This window comes from Balaenoptera musculus, chromosome 1 (assembly GCF_009873245.2).
Source record: "Balaenoptera musculus isolate JJ_BM4_2016_0621 chromosome 1, mBalMus1.pri.v3, whole genome shotgun sequence".
NCBI lineage: Eukaryota > Metazoa > Chordata > Mammalia > Artiodactyla > Balaenopteridae > Balaenoptera > Balaenoptera musculus.
The window spans coordinates 22,265,536-22,283,711 of record NC_045785.1 but is presented as its reverse complement, the minus strand read 5'-3'; the positions used below and the strand labels follow the sequence as shown (position 1 = coordinate 22,283,711).

At 38.6% G+C, this 18,176-nt stretch overlaps 1 protein-coding gene across 10 annotated transcripts in view; it reads right to left on the bottom strand.

The window, feature by feature from the left end:
- Window positions 1-18,176, bottom strand: part of PHACTR4 (phosphatase and actin regulator 4) — a 114,882-nt gene that overhangs the window by 21,067 nt on the left and 75,639 nt on the right. For 4 of the 10 annotated variants that reach the window (XM_036849520.1, XM_036849514.1, XM_036849527.1 and 1 more), the window contains 4 exons: window positions 8,268-8,438; window positions 7,548-7,628; window positions 1,510-1,674; window positions 603-998 (listed from right to left, as the gene is read on the bottom strand). In XM_036849520.1, the coding sequence (XP_036705415.1) occupies window positions 603-998; window positions 1,510-1,674; window positions 7,548-7,628; window positions 8,268-8,438 (813 nt within the window). Of the gene's footprint in view, window positions 1-602; window positions 999-1,509; window positions 1,675-7,547; window positions 7,629-8,267; window positions 8,439-9,397; window positions 9,426-18,176 lie in introns of all 10 variants that reach the window. The other 6 variants (XM_036849536.1, XM_036849467.1, XM_036849506.1 and 3 more) reach the window with 2 other exon arrangements.

Genomic DNA, 18,176 nt, shown 5'->3' with positions numbered 1-18,176 from the left:
ATAAAAAATTTACTAAACCAATAAAAAGTTACTGGTTATCTTCCCTGCTTTCATTCTTCCACCATTTATTTTATTAAGAGTAGCATTCTTAACTCTCCTGAGACAAAACATGATTTTATCAGGATAATTTAAATATCTTTATAGTTCCCCATGAATGTACTACGCCAGACACTGAATCGCAAGTTACACTGGCACCTATACAATCACCTTTTTATCTACTGGATTTATGCTGAAGGAAGGCATTGGCAGTTTAAAGTAGGTTAAAAAAAAAACCCTTTTCTCCAAGCAGGTCAAACCCATTGTGGTCTTCACATGTACAGTCCCCCAACTACAAACAGTAGTTCAGAAACATTGTTTTAGGAAAGTAAATATTAATCCCCCAAAACTTGAACCTAATTTTAGTGATATTTGACACCACTCTGTTTCCATTTATAGCCATCTGCCTCATTTTCAAGGCTTTTTTCTATATTGAGGGCATTCAGAGGGACAAGCTATGGAGAACTCTCTCACAGACCAAATCAATATTGTACCAGCTATCCAATAAAACAACAGTCTAAAACCAAACCAAACCCCAAACAATGGAAATCTAAAGACTTACTTACCAATGACGGGGTTGCTATTTCTGTGAGCTGGTTTAGGGGGAGGGATAGGGGGCTGCTTGGCAGGGACTGTATGAGTGAGGCTTGGGGTAGCAGTAGTGTTAGTGCTGGCAGGAGAAGCAGGCAGAGTCCTGGGTGCTTGGGAAGGGGGGACAGAGGAATTAACAGTTTTTGCTGGGTTCGTGGCAGCCGTGGTGGCAGCAGGTGCTGTGGTGATGGCAGTGGTGGACGTGGAGGAGAGTGGTCTTGCCGTGCTGCCAGAGGAAGTGGCATCCTTTGCGTGCCCTTCATTTGCTTCGTGAGAAGAGGACAAGTGTCTTTTAGGGGGAAGTAAAGGCTGTTTGGGTACATTCTCAGGAATGGACTCTGCTTCAGAATTAGGCTGGCTTCCAGTTGAGCCTGTGTAATAACAGATGTGATTTAAAAGGAAAGAGTTACAAGACAGACTGAAAAAAGCTAACACACCCATAGCTTATGGTCAACTCCATCCATTATTTAATGTATAGATTGGTTTACGGACAAAGTTTTCCAACCTCAACATACTTAAGGTATATGACACTTTCTCAATCATAAGAGAGGCTTGTTATGGTAGTGATTCTTCATACAAGAGCCAGGCAACTGGACACAGAGTCCCTTGGGTGGAGGAGGAGGAATGTGCAGCTTGAAAAAGTCCTACAGTTATCTGATATTTAACATCCTCTTCCGTCCTTGAGAATCACACATTTAGGTATTTTGTGAATACAAGAATGAGGGGAGAAATTCTACTTAAAGTGGCAACTAGGTGAGGAACTGCTAGAGGAGAACAGAAGTCCCTCTGGATTTTATTTCTCGCCTGGCTCTTGTAAACCTCTGAAGTAAATTAGAATGACTGATCCATGGCTCTTAAACTAAAAAATTCAGAGTTAATTACCTAGTCGCTTCTTTGGGTCCTCTTCTGGAATAGGCTTCTTAAGATTTGCTATTCTTCTTGGTTCTTCCTCTACTTGGACTGGACTAGAAGATCTGGTGCTCCCTATGGGGGTGGTATGGCCATTCTTTAACGTGGCATGGCTCAGCTTCCTTGGGTCCTCACCACCTGCAAGGTCCAAAAGAAAGAGCAAACTGATGGACTGGGTGTGGTCAGGTAGGGAGAAGAGTTGGCAATTTCTAACCTTTCTTATCCCCTTTATCCAACCCTCTTCCTGTTTTAGCTTATTATTTAGATCTAAATTATTTAGATTTTATAGTAGTAATGAAAATAAGTAATTCTTTTTCCAATAAACATTTGATTGTCTATTATGTGCCGGGTGCCTTGCTACATGAATAAGACAGATTTATTTCACACAAATAATTACAATGCTAAATGTTAAGAGCTATTATGAGTGAAGTGCTATGGTACAAACGAAGAAACAATTTTCTTGGGGGTGGGAATGGGGTTAGAAAAGCTTCACAGAAAGTGGTAGCTAAACTGAGTCTTAAAGGAGGAGTAGGAGCCTGCCACTCGATGACAAGATGAGGAAAGACCATGTAGGAAGAAGGAATAGCATGTATGAAGGTGTGAAATTATTCGACATGTTTAGGAACTGACAATTAGTTTGTCCTGGCAGGAGAACAGGACACATAAGAAAAAGTTAATAGGAATGGAAAGGCAAGCAAGAGCCAGGCTATGAAGGGTACCAAGCACCATGTAAAAGAGCCTGGACTGAATCCTGTAGGAAACAGGAAGCCAAAGAATTAAAGTAGGAGAGAGATACGATCTGCTCTGTCTTTTAGAAAGTTAATTCTGAGAGCTGTGAGAAGGATGGATTAGGCAGTGATTGGAATAGGAAAACTAATAATGAGCAGAATGTAGCTGAGACATAGCAGAGGGTGCCTGAGGGCATTAGGAGTGGACAGCAAGGGGGAGAACTGATAGACACATCAAAGGTAAAACACGGTACACATGATGAATCCCTATAAGCTAAACTGCAGGAATGACCACTAGGCTGCAGGCTTTGGGATGACCACTCATCACTATTAAACTTTTAGGCAAGATCCTTTTATGGAGGAATTTGACAAGTGTTCCCAGTTACTGCTGAGGTTTCCTTTGGAGGAGAGAACTGAAACACTGAGGTTAGAGACTGAAAACTGTCTCACCTCCTAGTGTCATGGGAACTGGAACTATTTGCTCTCTAGTTACTCTCTTTGTTTTCCATAGGGAGACACTCTTCATTTTAGTGTCTCTTGAGTTAGTTCCTTGAGTTCTCATAGACCAGACTCCCTCACTCCAACCCACCACTTCCTACTAAGAGATTAGACAGTATCATTCTTCATACAGTCTCAGAAAGAGGTGGAGCTTGGGCTAAAAGTAGTAGAAGTCTAAGGCAAACGAGCACTGAATGAAAAATGTACTTCTAAAGTGAAAGTATTCTGACAACTATTTTTTAAATTTTAAAACAGAGGAAGGGGCAAGATGACAACTATGCAAATGTTGTAAGTTACTGCTTATGTTAATATAGCGCACCTTTAACAAAAACAGGACTTTCTAGAACATAAAGCTATGAATCATTTCAAAGCCCCTTTCTTTTTTAAAAAAAATTTATTTTATTTATTTATTTTTGGCAGCATTGGGTCTTTGTTGCTGCGCACGGGCTTTCTCTAGTTGTGGCGAGCGGGGGCTACTCTTTTGTTGAGGTGCTCAGGTTTCTCATTGCAGGGGCTTCTCCTGCTGCGAAGCACGGGCTCTAGGCACACAGGCTTCTGTAGTTGTGGCACGCGGGCTCAGTAGTTGTGGCTTGCGGGCTCTAGAGCGCAGGCTCAGTAGTTGTGGTGCACGGGCTCAGTTGCTCAGTGGCATGTGGAATCTTCCTGGACCAGGGCTCGAACCCATGTCCCCTGCATTGACAGGCGGATTCTTAACCACCGCGCCACCAGGGAAGCCCAAAGCCCCTACTTTCAAAAAACATACAGTGAAAGGTAAAGACACATTACTAATTAGTTTCTACTCAGCACATACCAGCAAAAGTGATCAGTCATCTTGCAAGTTACTTAATCAGGATTGTCTACTTTGAAGTAAAACTTCTTATATATACATATATTTTTTAAAAAATAAATTCATTTATTTATTTTTAGCTGTGTTGGGTCTTTGTTGCCGTGCACGGGCTTTCTCTAGTTGCAGCGAGCTGGGGCTACTCTTCATTGTGGTGCGCGGGCTTCTCATTGCAGTGGCTTCTCTTGTTGCTGAGCACGAGCTCTAGGCGCATGGGCTTCAGTAGTTGTGACATGTGGGCTTCAGTAGTTGTGGCACGTGGACTCAATAGTTGTGGCTTGCGGGCTTTGGAGTGCAGGCTCAGTAGTCGTGGTGCACGGGCTCAGTTGCTCCATGGCATGTGGGATCTTCCTGGACCAGGGCTCGAACCCGTGTCCCCTGCATTGGCAGGTGGATTCTTAACCACTGTGCCACCAGGGAAGTCCCAAACTTCTTATGTTTAATGCAAAGGGTTTGTGCTAAATGCTAACAGAATAGAATAGAATTAGAATCTGGCCTCAACATCTATGGGTGCCTCTCAACCCCCAACTCAGAAAATCCATTACATATTTTATAATATAGTCAAGTCAGAACCATAATCAAGCCAAAAGCCATCTCTGAGTATGAAAAGAACTGCAAGGTTCAAATACTGCTTTTAGCCTAAACTGGAGATATGTAAGCCAGGCTGTGAGGCCCATCTCTTAGTTTCTTCTTTTTTTTAAAAAAAATTTATTTATTTATTTTTGTCTGTGTTGGGTCTTCGTTGCTGCATGCGGGCTTTCTCTAGTTGCAGCTAGCGGGGGCTACTCTTAGTTGCGGCACGCGGGCTTCTCATTGCGGTGGCTTCTCTTGTTGTGGAGCATGGGCTCTAGGCACGCGGGCTTCAGTAGTTGTGGCACGCAGGCTCAGTACTCTTGTCTTGTGGGCTCTAGAGTGCAGGCTCAGTAGCTGTGGCTCAAGGGCTTAGCTGCTCCGCAGCAAGTGGGATCTTTCTGGGCCAGGGATCGAACCCATGTCCCCTGCATTGGCAGGCGGATTCTCAACCTTGTGCCGCCAGGGGAGTCCTCTTAGTTTCTTCTTACAGAGTACAGTTTAGGTCAGTTCTCTGGTTGGCAGAGGGACATCTTGTCCAATGGCTACAATTCACTTAGCAATTGGACCTCTGAGCTTGCTTCTAAGCTGAAAACAACTTGGATCAAGAGCCAATAGGAAGCATATGGCAAAAAAGACTGAATGAAGGTGAAAAACAAGAAAGAAGTAATGTATGGGGTTTGGTGAGTGAGCAAGAAAGGTGAGAGGTAGGAGAGGGCATGGGGTGAGGAATGGCTATTATCAAAAAACAATGGCCAAAGGCGTTGCAACAGAGGCATTATAACTGCAGTTACCCACCTAAATACCTAGAAGTTTTTATGTCCTACTGTAAAAAACAAATAGACTCATGAAAATTTAGAAAATTTAGAAAAATAGAAAGAAAAAAATCCCCTACATTCCCATTCCAACATCCAGAAATAACCAATGCTAATAATATTTTAGTATTTTTCCTTCAAGCTTGTTTTTTCTACTTAAGCTTTTATATAGTTGAGACAATAAATACATAATTTAATTAAACTTTGCAAATAAGCAATACATTCAAATGGTTCAAAACCTAAACAGTATAGTATTTCATCGGTTTGGTTCCTTTCTTCCACCAACCAAAGGATATATTTTTAAAACTTGGCTTTCATATTTTGTCTCACGCTAAGTAACTCTAATGTAAAGAGAAATGAAATGCAACCAGTGTACTACAGCCTTACTCTTCTGATAAGCTGCTTCATAAAAGTCACACATTAGAGAAAGTCCTGACATTATTAAACCAGCAGTGAGTGCTGAAATACCAAAACATAATCTTTATGACAGACAAACGAGAAAGATTAGGGCAGCAATATGGGCCTGGAGACAAATTTGGTATTTAAAAAAAAAAAAAAAAGGAAATGACAGTACTGCAGCTAGCACAAAGCTGAGGATGTACAAAGAGACAGAGAATGGTTGCCCTAAGGATCCTTCACCAACCACTCAACTGCAATTCCAGAGTTAAAGACCGCAGCCAGATAAGGTAGGTACTTGGAAGGAAGGGTGAAGGAAGCTTTTTTTATTCCTCAGCAAGAAAATGGACTTTAATACAGAAAATTAGGTGGTAATTATTGGAAGGGGTTTACCCCCTAAGCTGAGATTCCTTAAACAAAAAAATCAATTATTCTCATTTATGTTTTAATATTTTTTTCTTCATTAGATATTTTCATTCCCACAAAAAATATATGCCCATTTATATGCAATAAAGGGGTGGGGGAGTGGGAGGTACAAACTACTGGGTGTAAGATAGGCTCAAGGATGTATTGTACAACACGGGGAATATAGCCAATATTTTGTAATAACTGTAAATGGAAAGTAATCTTTAAAAATTATACAAAAAATGCCTTCTTAAAATAAATCAAATATAGATGGTATGCCACGGAATTCCATAGAAATATCTTATCATTATTTAGTATTTTTCATTGTCAAGTTTAATACCAGTAGAGAAAAATGTACAAAATAGAAATGTAAATTTCAAAGACATATTACAAAGAAAACACTTGTGTGATCATCATGGACATTAGGAAATAAAATGTTTTCAGAGCTCTGAAGCCTCTCTCTCTCCCTAGTTACAGCCCTTTCCTTCCCCCACAAAGCAATCAATCACTCTCCTAACTCTTAAGATAATCCTTGCTTTGTGTTATTATAGTTTAACCACATAAGCATGCATCTCCAAACAGGTTTTCCTTTTTCTTTTTTTTTCTGTTTTGAAGGCATTTATTTCAACAGTTTATTCATTAAAACCTCCAGAGCTTTAGTCCAAAAAGTTAGTTTCCATTTTCTTTTGATAATCAGGAGAATCAACCCACTTTTCTAAACAATCACTTTTTTAGATCATTTACTGAGAGAAAGTATCTTTTAAAAGCATGTTTGGAGTGAATCTGTAAGCAAAAATTAGTAAAAAGGCAAGAACTTTTTATTCCTCAGCTCAATCTCAACTCAAGTTTAACTTTTAATTATTTCCTATCTTGTAAGAGTCATTGCTGCCATTAGGCCTTTCTTTGTGAGGTGGCCAGTTTTCTCCTTAACATAGTTCACTAAACTCATTTTTTTTTTTTCCAAACATTATTTTTTCTTCACACTTATAGAAATGATACAATATATATTCTTTCATGACTGACTTCAATTGCTCAGTATTACTTATGACATTCATATTAAAGCATGTAGGTGTAGTTTGCATTGCTGTATAATATTTCATTTTATCAATGTGTCACAAATTATGTATATATTTTACTATTGATGGACATTTGGGTTGTTTCCAATTTTGCTCTACTGTTAATAAATATTGCTGCTATGAGTGTATTTATACATATCTCCTGATACACATGTATACATATTTTTGTTGGGTATATACCAAAGACTGCACAAAGGTTTACATATCTCCAGCTTTCATAGATTATGCTAAACTTTTTTTCAAGGTGATTCTTCCACTTTAACACTTCCACCAATAGGTGTATGTGAATTCCACTTATTTCATACCCTCATCAACTCTTGTTCTTGGTCATCTGATTAATTTTAGGTTTTCTAGTTTATACGTAGAGCTATTTTATTTTGGTTTTAATTTGTATCCCTTAATTACTAATGAAGTAAAAAAACCCACCTTTTTGTTTATTGGGCATTTGTATGTACTCTTCAGTGAACTGTCTGTTCAATGCTTTTGCAGACTTTTCTACCACATTGCCTTTTTCTTTTCTAACAGAAGTTATAAAAATATATATTCTAGATGCATGAACAGTTTTTTTAAGCCCCCTTCCCTCTCAACAACAGCAATAATAAAGAGAGAAAATTCAAATACTTTGTCAGAACCAAAGACCAAGTGTACAGAGACAGGCATGTGCTATTTGCAAACTCACCCTGCTCAGAGTCTTCCAGCAGAACCCCTCTTTTAACCAGCTCCTCTCTCGGTTTTCGCATAGATATTTTTCGCTCTAAAACTAACATTAAATTGGAAAACAACACTCAGAAATGTGGCAGATAAAATTCACCTCCTTAGGTAAAAGAATAAAGTGATTCAATTTTCTATTCTTAGGAAAGAAAAGAACACAAAAACTAACTTTGAATTTAAAAACTTAATTTCATTCACAACCTGTGCTATTGGGAAAATATCAATTCCAAAAAGAACTATCCTTTCATAAGTTTAGCTTTTCCTTTTTTTTAATTTTTGGCCTGCCACCTGGGCCCTTGGCAATGAGAGCGAGGAGTCCTAACCCACCGGACCGCCAGAGAATTCCCTCCTTTTTTAATGGAAATTGCAATAATAAGATATTTATGGATGAACTTCTTCTGGGAGGAAGCGGCCAGAATAGAAAAAAAGAGGCATCTTATATCTGCTGTAGTTCAGGAGCTCCATTCACCACTCAATTGATAAACATTAACCCCATCAAAATACCAACCTAGGAATGAGGATATAGTATATATGGCTTAGTCAGTGACCACTTGTCTTTTTAATTAAAAGATTCAATTCCCTTTTCAAACAGGGGGTTATAGAAACTTGGGAAGAGAATGAAAAAGTTAGGTACTTCCAATGGGGAACTCTCTAACTCAGAACATATATTTAAATCTTAACATCTCACCTTCTGATGTCTCTTTGAATTTATCGCTTTTTTTTTTCCGCCATTTCCAGGGCTTGAAGATCTTGCCAAAGCCTGAGAACTTGCTCTTCCTTTTGGTAGGAGGTGTTGTGTCTCCTGCTTCCACACTGTCCATGACCATGCCTGGGTCTGCAATGGGCTGACCTGCTTCTTCTGTTGCATGGTGAGAGGGAGAAAGGGAAGAGAACAGCCAATTTATTATTTCAGCACAATCTTGAAAATGTCCCTTCCCCTCTCTTCCTGTGGTAGTTGGAAAGGATCAGAGCAATGATAAAATAATCATGCAGACAGACTCCTTGACATCACATGGACACCAAACGTCAAAATCCATAACAGATAAACTACTAAGGAGGAAAAGGAACCAAACGGAGCTGACATCATTTTAGGACAAAAATTCAATGAGATGATCATAACCAGCTCAAATCTCTTAAAGGCACACACACGCACAAATGTGGATATCTTCCCAATGTGCATGAGATCTTGCCCCAATGTAGGCTATTGCTGTTGCTATGCTCATCCTCTTGGCATGGGGGAAGGCCTGTCCCAGCTAACACCACTATCTCTTGTGTCATTGAAGCAGAGAATTCTACCATCGGTGAGTGAGTCATTATTCTCTGTTAAACACTGCCCTCTCGCTGCCCTCCTTTTCCAGGATATAAATAGCTCAGGGAGGGGGGTAACACTTAAGTATTAACACCTTACTTGTATATGTTATCAGATTATTTTCTCCCTTCGCAAAAAAGACCTTAGGTAGTTTTGGAGTATTGGAAGGGGCTTGGGGGGCGGGGTGGGGCAGGGGTATTAGACAGTGCTTCAAAATAAAGGAAAACTTTCTTGAAAGTAGAGATGAGATTTCAGTTTGCTAATTACAATATTGCTTTAGGGACAATCCTGATTCTAAAGATTTGACAAGAAACATAACTGACATGATAAATGTGCAGGATTGAAATGAAAGGCCATGAGTCCCTCATAATGACCACACATGCAGGGTTTAGTGAGTGAGCTTTAGTGGCAGAGAAAGGAGCAGCCAAGACTCGGCCAAGAATAATAAAAAAATGCAGGAAGGCAACAAAAAAAGCAGGAAGGCAACACAATACAACTTTGCACTCCACCTACTGTCCCAGCGTTCTTTGGAGAAGTCTAGAGGAGAAGAAAAAAAAGAGTCATGTGGAATAACAATCCTGGAATTAAATTGGGACCTTTACTTTATAGAAATACATCAAGGACCACATACTGTATAATCACATGTAATAAGTTAACATGTTTATTGTAAACAATTTCACATTTGAAGCAAATAATGCATTTGGAGGTGGGGGGGACAAAAGGGGAAAATATATACACTAAAAAAAAAAATCTCTTTTAATTCAATAGATATTTTTTCATAAGAGAAAATACACAATCAACAAGCATTAATTCTTTTAAAGAAACACTTGACAAATTCAATCTTTTTTCAGTTGATAGATGCTGAGTCTAGGGAAGTCCGTTGATAAAGGTAAGATTTACACAACAGTAATTATCAGAGCGACTGCAGCAATGGCTGCTGATGCATTACTTTGCTATGCCTAAGATGACATAGGCAAAACAGGGGTCTGGTTCCTGAAGTGCAACAGATGAAGATGACAGAGGAGAGTGACTCTTTTCTTTACTTGAGGGCACCTTGCGTCTCAACTACTTTAATTCTTTACATGAAATGCAGTAGAACATGGTTATAACATTGGATCATATTTTTAAAGTTTAGTTGCTAGAGACTTAGAATAACTCCTGTCCTAACAATTTCCCCTCAATGGCACCCTGGGATGGACCGCCAAGAGTGGCACTAGGGTGAACACATGGTACTGTTTTTAGGAGTGAGTGCTTTAACTAAGACAGTATTCTACCAATTATGGAATGTCAATGAGACCTGGACACATTTCAGAGCATTCACGATATCATAACATTGATATTTAACATATGTTAAGGATAACGCTTTCAGAAATGGAGCTAAGTAACATAAGCTGTTCATTCTCAAATAGTAGCCTTCCCTACAGAGACAAGGAAGGACTGAAATTTTAAATCTCTTGGTAACCCACCCACTGAGTGAAATTCACTGAGTTCCAAAAGACACACAGGAAAATGCCTGTTTGGTTAAAAGTAATAGGGAAGATAATATAAAAAACCAAAACCCAAACCAAAACAAACAAAACCCCAAACTAACAGTATGAAAGTAAAGGTTATTAGTGCTATGTGATACTTTTACAAAGAAAAATAGCCAAAAACTTTAGGAATGTTAGGTGGTAACATATTCACAGAAAAGTTCCTGTCTGTAAAGTCCTAAAATGAAATATATCCAATCTAGCCTGCTTCCACTATCTTCTTGGATATCTAATCACCTTCTAAAGTAGGATTTAATTCAACCCTTTTAGTTCTTCATTATATTGAACAACATATTTATGTGTCCTCTTTCTCTTATACATTCAAAACAAGAAAATCATGATATCCTTTCAAGCATATTTATGCCTGCTAGCATATGAACTCAAAATAAGTTCAGTTTATATTATGTCACAGTGTGTGTGGAAAATACCAAAAGCTTACAATAAAAATGAATGCATCCGCCATCAAGGCACTGAATACAAAAAGCAAAGAGAGCAGTACTTTTTTTTTTGGATGCTTTATGAAAATGTGTTTAATCTTCATGTCCATAAAACTTTTAGAAACTGGTATGCCTCTTGCAGTGAGGTTCAGCCACACCCAGTCCTGACCCAGTTATCATCCCAAATTCATTCATTCCTATTCTTATATTCTCACATTCTCCTTTCCTTCCCCTTCTCCCCTCCTCACTTTCACGACAAACAGAACATTATTTCCATGGCACCCAAATATGTTCCAAATACTTGGAATCAGCTCAGTTGCCTTTTCAAAACACAGAATCTCCACGAGCTGGGACCTAGAAATCTGTTTTTAAAAAATTTCCCAGGCAATTCTTATGATTAGTCAGCTTGTTAAATGCAATTCCAGATTACTATCTGGAAAACTTTTGCATGTTAAAAGAGACAGAGGCAGACATTCTCTGCACGTAACCTAATTCTTTCTTCCTTCTTTCTTTCCTTCCTTCCTTCTTCCCTCCCTCCCTTCCTTTCTTCCCTTCTTCCCTTCTTTCTTTCTTTCTTTATTTTTGGCTGCGTTGGGTCTTCATTGCTATGTGCGGGCTTTCTCTAGTTGCAGCAAGCGGGGGCTACTCTTTGTTGCGGTGCATGGGCTTCTCATTGTGGTGGCTTCTCTTGTTGCGGAGCATGGGCTCTAAGTACTTGGGCTTCAGTAGTTGCAGCATGCAGGTTCAGTAGTTGCGGCATGCAGGTCGCTTCAGTAGCTGTGGCGCACGGGCTTAGTTGCTCCGTGGCATGTGGGATCTTCCCGGACCAGGGATCGAACCCGTATCCCCTGCATTGGCAGGCGGATTCTTAACCACTGCGCCACGAGGGAAGTCTCTATTTATTTTTTGATGTGGACCATTTTTGAAGTCTTTATTGAATTTGTTACAATATGGCTTCTGTTTTATGTTTTGGTTTTTTGGCCAAGAGGCATGTGGGATCTTAGCTCCCTGACCAAGGATGGAACACGTACCCCCTGCATTGAAAGGCAAAGTCTCAACCACTGGACCACCAGGGAAGTCCCTATTATTTTTTTTAAAAATATTTATTTATTTATTTATATGGCTATGTTGGGTCTTAGTTGCGGCACGTGGGATCTTTGTTGCGGCATGTGGGATCTTTTGTTGCAGCGCGGGGGCTATCTCTAGTTGTGGCGTGTGGGCTCTACAGCATGCGGGCTTAGATGCCCTGTGGCATGTGGGATCTTTGTTCCCCAACCAGGGACTGAACCCATGTCCCTTGCATTGGAATGCAGATCCTTAAACACTGGATCACCAGGGAAGTCCCTAACTAGGTATTATTTAGAACTAGAATAGGGGCCAGGGCCATGCACATATTTTTTCAAATATAGGTTAAAAATAGAGTAGGAAGTTACATGCACTGCATTACCAAAACTATAATATACATTAAAAAGGAGAATGGGATATTCACAGAAAGTTAGACAAAATGAAAAGGCAGAGGACTTTGTACCAGATGACGGAACAACATAAAACCCCAGAAAAACAACTAAATGAAGGGGAGATAGGCAACTTTCCAGAAAAAGAATTCAGAATAATGATAGTGAAGATGATCCAGGACCTCGGATAAAGAATGGAGGCAAAGATCGAGAAGATGCAAGAAATGTTTAACAAAGACCTAGAAGAATTAAAGAACAAACACCTAGAAAATTAAGGAACAAACAAACAGAGAAGAACAATACAATAACTGAAATGAAAAATACACTAGAAGGAATCAATAGCAAAATAACTGAGGCAGAAGAACGGATAAGTGACCTGGAAGACAGAATGGTGGAATTCACTGCTGTGGAATAGAATAAAGAAAAAAGAAAGAAAAGAAATGAAGACAGCCTAAGAGACCTCTGGGACAATATTAAACATAACAACATTCGCATTATAGGTGTCCCAGAAGGAGATGAGAGAAAGGACCTGAGAAAATATGTGAAGAGATTATAGTTGAAAACTTCCCTAACATGGGAAAGGAAATAGCCACCCAAGTCCAGGAAGTGCAGAGAGTCCCAGGCAGGATAAACCCAAGGAGAAACACGCCAAGACACACAGTAATCAAATTGACAAAAATTAAAGCTAAAGAAAAATTATTAAAAGCAGCAAGGGAAAAACGACAAATAACATACAAGGGAACTCCCATAAGGTTAACAGCTGATTTCTCAGCAGAAACTCTATAAACCAGAAGAGAGTGGTATGATATATTTAAAGTGATGAAAGTTAAGAACCTACAACCAAGATTACTCTACCCAGCAAGGATATCATTCAGATTCGACAGAGAAATCAAAAGTTTTACAGACAAGCAAAAGCTAACAGAATTCAGCACCACCAAACCAGCTCTACAACAAATGCTAAAGGAACTTCTCTAAGGGGGAAACACAAGAGAAGAAAAGGACCTACAAAAACAAACCCATAACATTAAGAAAATGGTAATAGGAACATACATATCAATAATTACCTTAAACGTGAATGGATTAAATGCTCCAACCAAAAGACACAGGCTCGCTGAATGGATACAAAAACAAGACCCATATATATGCTGTCTACAAGAGACCCACTTCTGATCTAGGGACACATACAGACTGAAAGTGAGGGGATGGAAAAAGATATTCCATGCAAATGGAAATCAAAAGAAAGCTGGAGTAGCAATACTCATATCAGATAAAACAGACTTTAAAATAAAGAATGTTACAAGAGACAAGGAAGGACACAACATAATGATCAAGGGATCAATCCAAGAAGAAGATATAATAATTATAAATATATATGCACACAACATAGGAGCACCTCAATACACAAGGCAACTGCTAACAGCTAGAAAAGAGGAAATCGACAGTAACACAATAATAGTGGGAGACTTTAACACTTCACTTACACCAATGGACAGATCATCCAGACAGAAAATTAATAAGGAAACACAAGTTTTAAATGACACCATAGACCAGATAGATTTAATCGATATTTATAGGACATTCCATCCAAAAAGAGCAGATTACATTTTCTTCTCAAGTGCACACGGAATATTCTCCAGGACAGATCACATCTTGGGTCACGAATCAAGCCTTGGTAAATTTAAGAAAATTGAAATCATATCAAGCACCTTTTCTGACCACAATGCTATGAGATCAGAAATCAATTACAGGGGAAAAAAAGTAAAAAACACAAACACATGGAGGCTAAACAATACGTTGCTAAATAAGCAAGAGATCACTGAAGAAATCAATGAGGAAATCAAAAAATACCTAGAGACAAATGACAATGAAAACACGACGATCCAAAACCTATGGGATGCAGCAAAAGCGGTTCTAAGAGGGAAGTTTATAGCAATACAAGCCTACTTCAAGAAACAAGAAAACTCTCAAATAAACAATCTAACCTTACGCCTAAAGGAACTAGAGATAGAAGAACAAACAAAACCCAAAGTTAGTAGAAGGAAAGAAATCATAAAGATCAGAGCAGAAATAAATGAAATAGAAACAAAGAAAACAATATAGCAAAGTGAAGAAAACTAAAGGCTGGTTCTTTAAGAAGATAAACAAAATTGATAAACCTTTAGCCAGACTCATCAAGAAAAGCAGGGAGAGGGCTCAAATCAGTAAAATTAGAAATGAAATAGGAGAAGTTACAATGGACACTTCAGAAATACCAAGCATCCTAAGAGACTACTACAAGCAACTCTATGCCAATAAAATGGACAACCTGGAAGAAACAGACAAATTCTTAGAAAGGTATAACCTTCCAAGACTGAACCAGGAAGAAATAGAAAATATGAACAGACCAATCACAAGTAATGAAATTGAAACTGTAATTAAAAATCTTCCAACAAACAAAAGTCCAGGACCAGATGGCTTCACAGGTGAATTCTATCAAACATTTAGAGAAGAGTTAACACCCATCCTTCTCAAAGTCTTCTAAAAAATTGCAGAGGAAGGAACACTCCCAAACTCATTCTATGAGGTCACCATCACCCTGATACTAAAACCAGACAAAGATACTACAAAAAAAGAAAATTACAGACCAATATCACTGATGAATATAGATGCAAAAATCCTCAACAAAATACTAGCAAACAGAATCCAACAACACATTAAAAGGACCATACACCATGATCAAGTGGAATTTATCCCAGGGATGCAAGGATTCTTCAATATACATGAATCAATCAATGTGATACACCATATTAACAAGTTGAAGAATAAAAACCATATGATCATCTCAATAGATGCAGAAAAAGCTTTTGACAAAATTGAACACTCTTTTATGATAAAAACTCTCCAGAAAGTGGGCACAGAGGGAACCTACCTCAACATAGTAAAGGCCATATACGACAAACCCACAGCAAACATCATTCCCAATGGTGAAAAACTGAAAGCATTTCCTCTAAGATCAGGAGCAAGACAAGGATGTCCACTCTCACCACTATTATTCAACATAGTTTTGGAAGTCCTAGCCACGGCAATCAGAGAAGAAAAAGAAATAAAAGGAATACAAATTGGAAAAGAAGAAGTCAAAATGTCACTGTTTGCAGATGACATGATATTATACATAGAGAATCCTAAAGATGCCAGCAGAAGACTACTAGAGCTGATCAATGAATTTGGTAAAGTTGCAGGATACAAAATTAATGCACAGAAATCTCTTGCATTCCTATACACTAAGAATGAAAGATCAGAAAGAAAAATTAAGGAAACAATCCCATTCACCATTGCAACAAAAAGAATAAAATACCTAGGAATAAACCTACCTAAGGAGGTAAAAGACCTGTACTCAGAAAACTATAAGACACTGATGAAAGAAATCAAAGATGACACAAACAGATGGAGAGATATACCATGTTCTTGGATTGGAAGAATCAATATTGTGAAAATGACTATACTACCCAAAGCAATCTACAGATTCAATGCAATCCCTATCAAATTACCAGTGGCATTTTTTTACAGAACTAGAACAAAAAATCTTAAAATTTGTATGGAGAGACAAAAGACCCCGAATAGCCCAAGTAGTCTTGAGGGAAAAAAACGGAGCTGGAGGAATCAGACTCCCTGACTTCAGACTATACCACAAAGCTACAGTAATCAAGACAATGTGGTACTGGCACAAAAACAGAAATATAGATCAATGGAACAGGATAGAAAGTCCAGAGATAAACCCACGTACCTATGGTCAACTAATCTATGACAAAGGAGGCAAGGATATACAATGGAGAAAAGACAATCTCTTCAATAAGTGGTGCTGGGAAAACTGGACAGCTACATGTAAAAGAATGAAATTAGGACACTCCTTAACACCATACACAAAAATAAGCTCAAAATGGGTTAGAGACCTAAACGTAAGACTGGACATTATAAAATTCTTAGAGGAAAACATAGGAAGAACACTCTTTGACATAAATCACAGCAAGATCTTTTTTGATCCACCTCCTAGAGTTATGGAAATAGAAACAAAAATAAACAAATGGGACCTAATGAAACTTAAAAGCTTTTGCAAAGCAAAGGAAACTACAAACAAGACGAAAAGACAACCCTCATAATGGGAGAAAATATTTGCAAATGAATCAACGGACAAAGGATTAATCTCCAAAATATATAAACAGCTCATGCAGGTTGATATTAAAAGAACAAACAACCCAATCAAAAAATGGGCAGAAGACCTAAATAGACATTTCTCCAAAGATGACATACAGATGGCCAAGAAGCACATGAAAAGCTGCTCAACATCACTAATTATTAGAGAACTGCAAATCAAAACTACCATGAGGCATCACTTCACACCAGTTAGAATGGGCATCATTAGAAAATCTACAAACAACAAATGCTGGAGAGGGTGTGGAGAAAAGGGAACCCTCTTGCACTGTTGGTTGGAATGTAAAGTGATACAGCCACTATGGAGAACAGTATGGAAGTTCCTTAAAAAACTAAAAATAGAATTACCATATGACCCAGCAATCCCACTACTGGGCATATACCCTGAGAAGACCATAATTCAAAGACACATGCACCCCAATGTTCATTGCAGCACTATTTACAATAGCCAGGTCATGCAAGCAACCTAAATGCCCATCGACAGATGAATGGATAAAGAAGATGTGGTACATATATACAATGGAATATTACTCAGACATAAAAAGGAACGAAACTGGGTCATTTGTAGAGACGTGGATGGATCTAGAGACTGTCATATAGAGTGAAGTAAGTCAGAAAAACAAATATCGTATATTAACGCATATATGTGGAACCTAGAAAAATGGTATAGATGAACCAGTTTCCAGGGCAGAAAAAGAGACACAGATGTAGAGAACAAACGTATGGACACCAAGGGGGGAAAGTGGTGGGCAGGGGGGTGGGGTGTTGGTGGTGGGATGAATTGGGAGATTGGGATTGACATATATACACTAATATGTACAAAATAGATAACTAATAAGAACCTGCTGTATAAAAAAATAAATAAAATAAAATTCAAAAATTCAAAAAAAAAAGGAGAATGGAAAGAACTAAATGAAAATGTAAATATAATTTGATGATAGGACTACAGGATATCTGTGCTTCTTCTAGGTTCTTATATTTTGTGTGTGTGTGTGTGTGTGTGTGTGTGTGTGTGTTTTACAGTGAACACGTATGGCTTTTATAATTGGAATAAAAACAAATTTACTTTGAAAGTGGGAGCTTTCAAATCATGACAGTTAATAAACAAAGTCCAGCATATATATAAGTACACGAAAGAAAACAATTCTTTCTAAACATTAGGTTCCTATAAAAATGAATTATTTCCAGGCTTCTCTGGTGGCACAGTGGTTAAGAATCCACCTGCCAATGCAGAGGACACAGGTTCGAGCCCCGGTCCAGGAAGATCCCACATGCCGTGGAGCGACTAAGCCCGTGCGCCACAACTACTGAGCCTGCGCTCTAGAGCCCGCAAGGCACAGCTACTGAGCCCGCGTGACACAACTACTGAAGCCCGTGTGCCTAGAGCCCATGCTTCGTGACAAGAGAAGCCACCGCAGTGAGAAGCCCATGCACTGCAATGAAGAGAAGACCCCGCTCGCCACAACTAGAGAAAGCTCGCGCTCAGCAACGAAGACCCAATGCAGCCAAAAATAAGTTAAAAAAAAAAAAAAAAGAATTATTTCCTACATAAAAATCAGTCTGAAGTATTAAGCAAATTAAACCATTCAAGGACATTTTCTTGGAGTAGTGACACATGTTTAAGTAAGTAGATATGGATCACCCAAACAACAGTTTCTAGTCCTGCATTCTTTTAAGAAT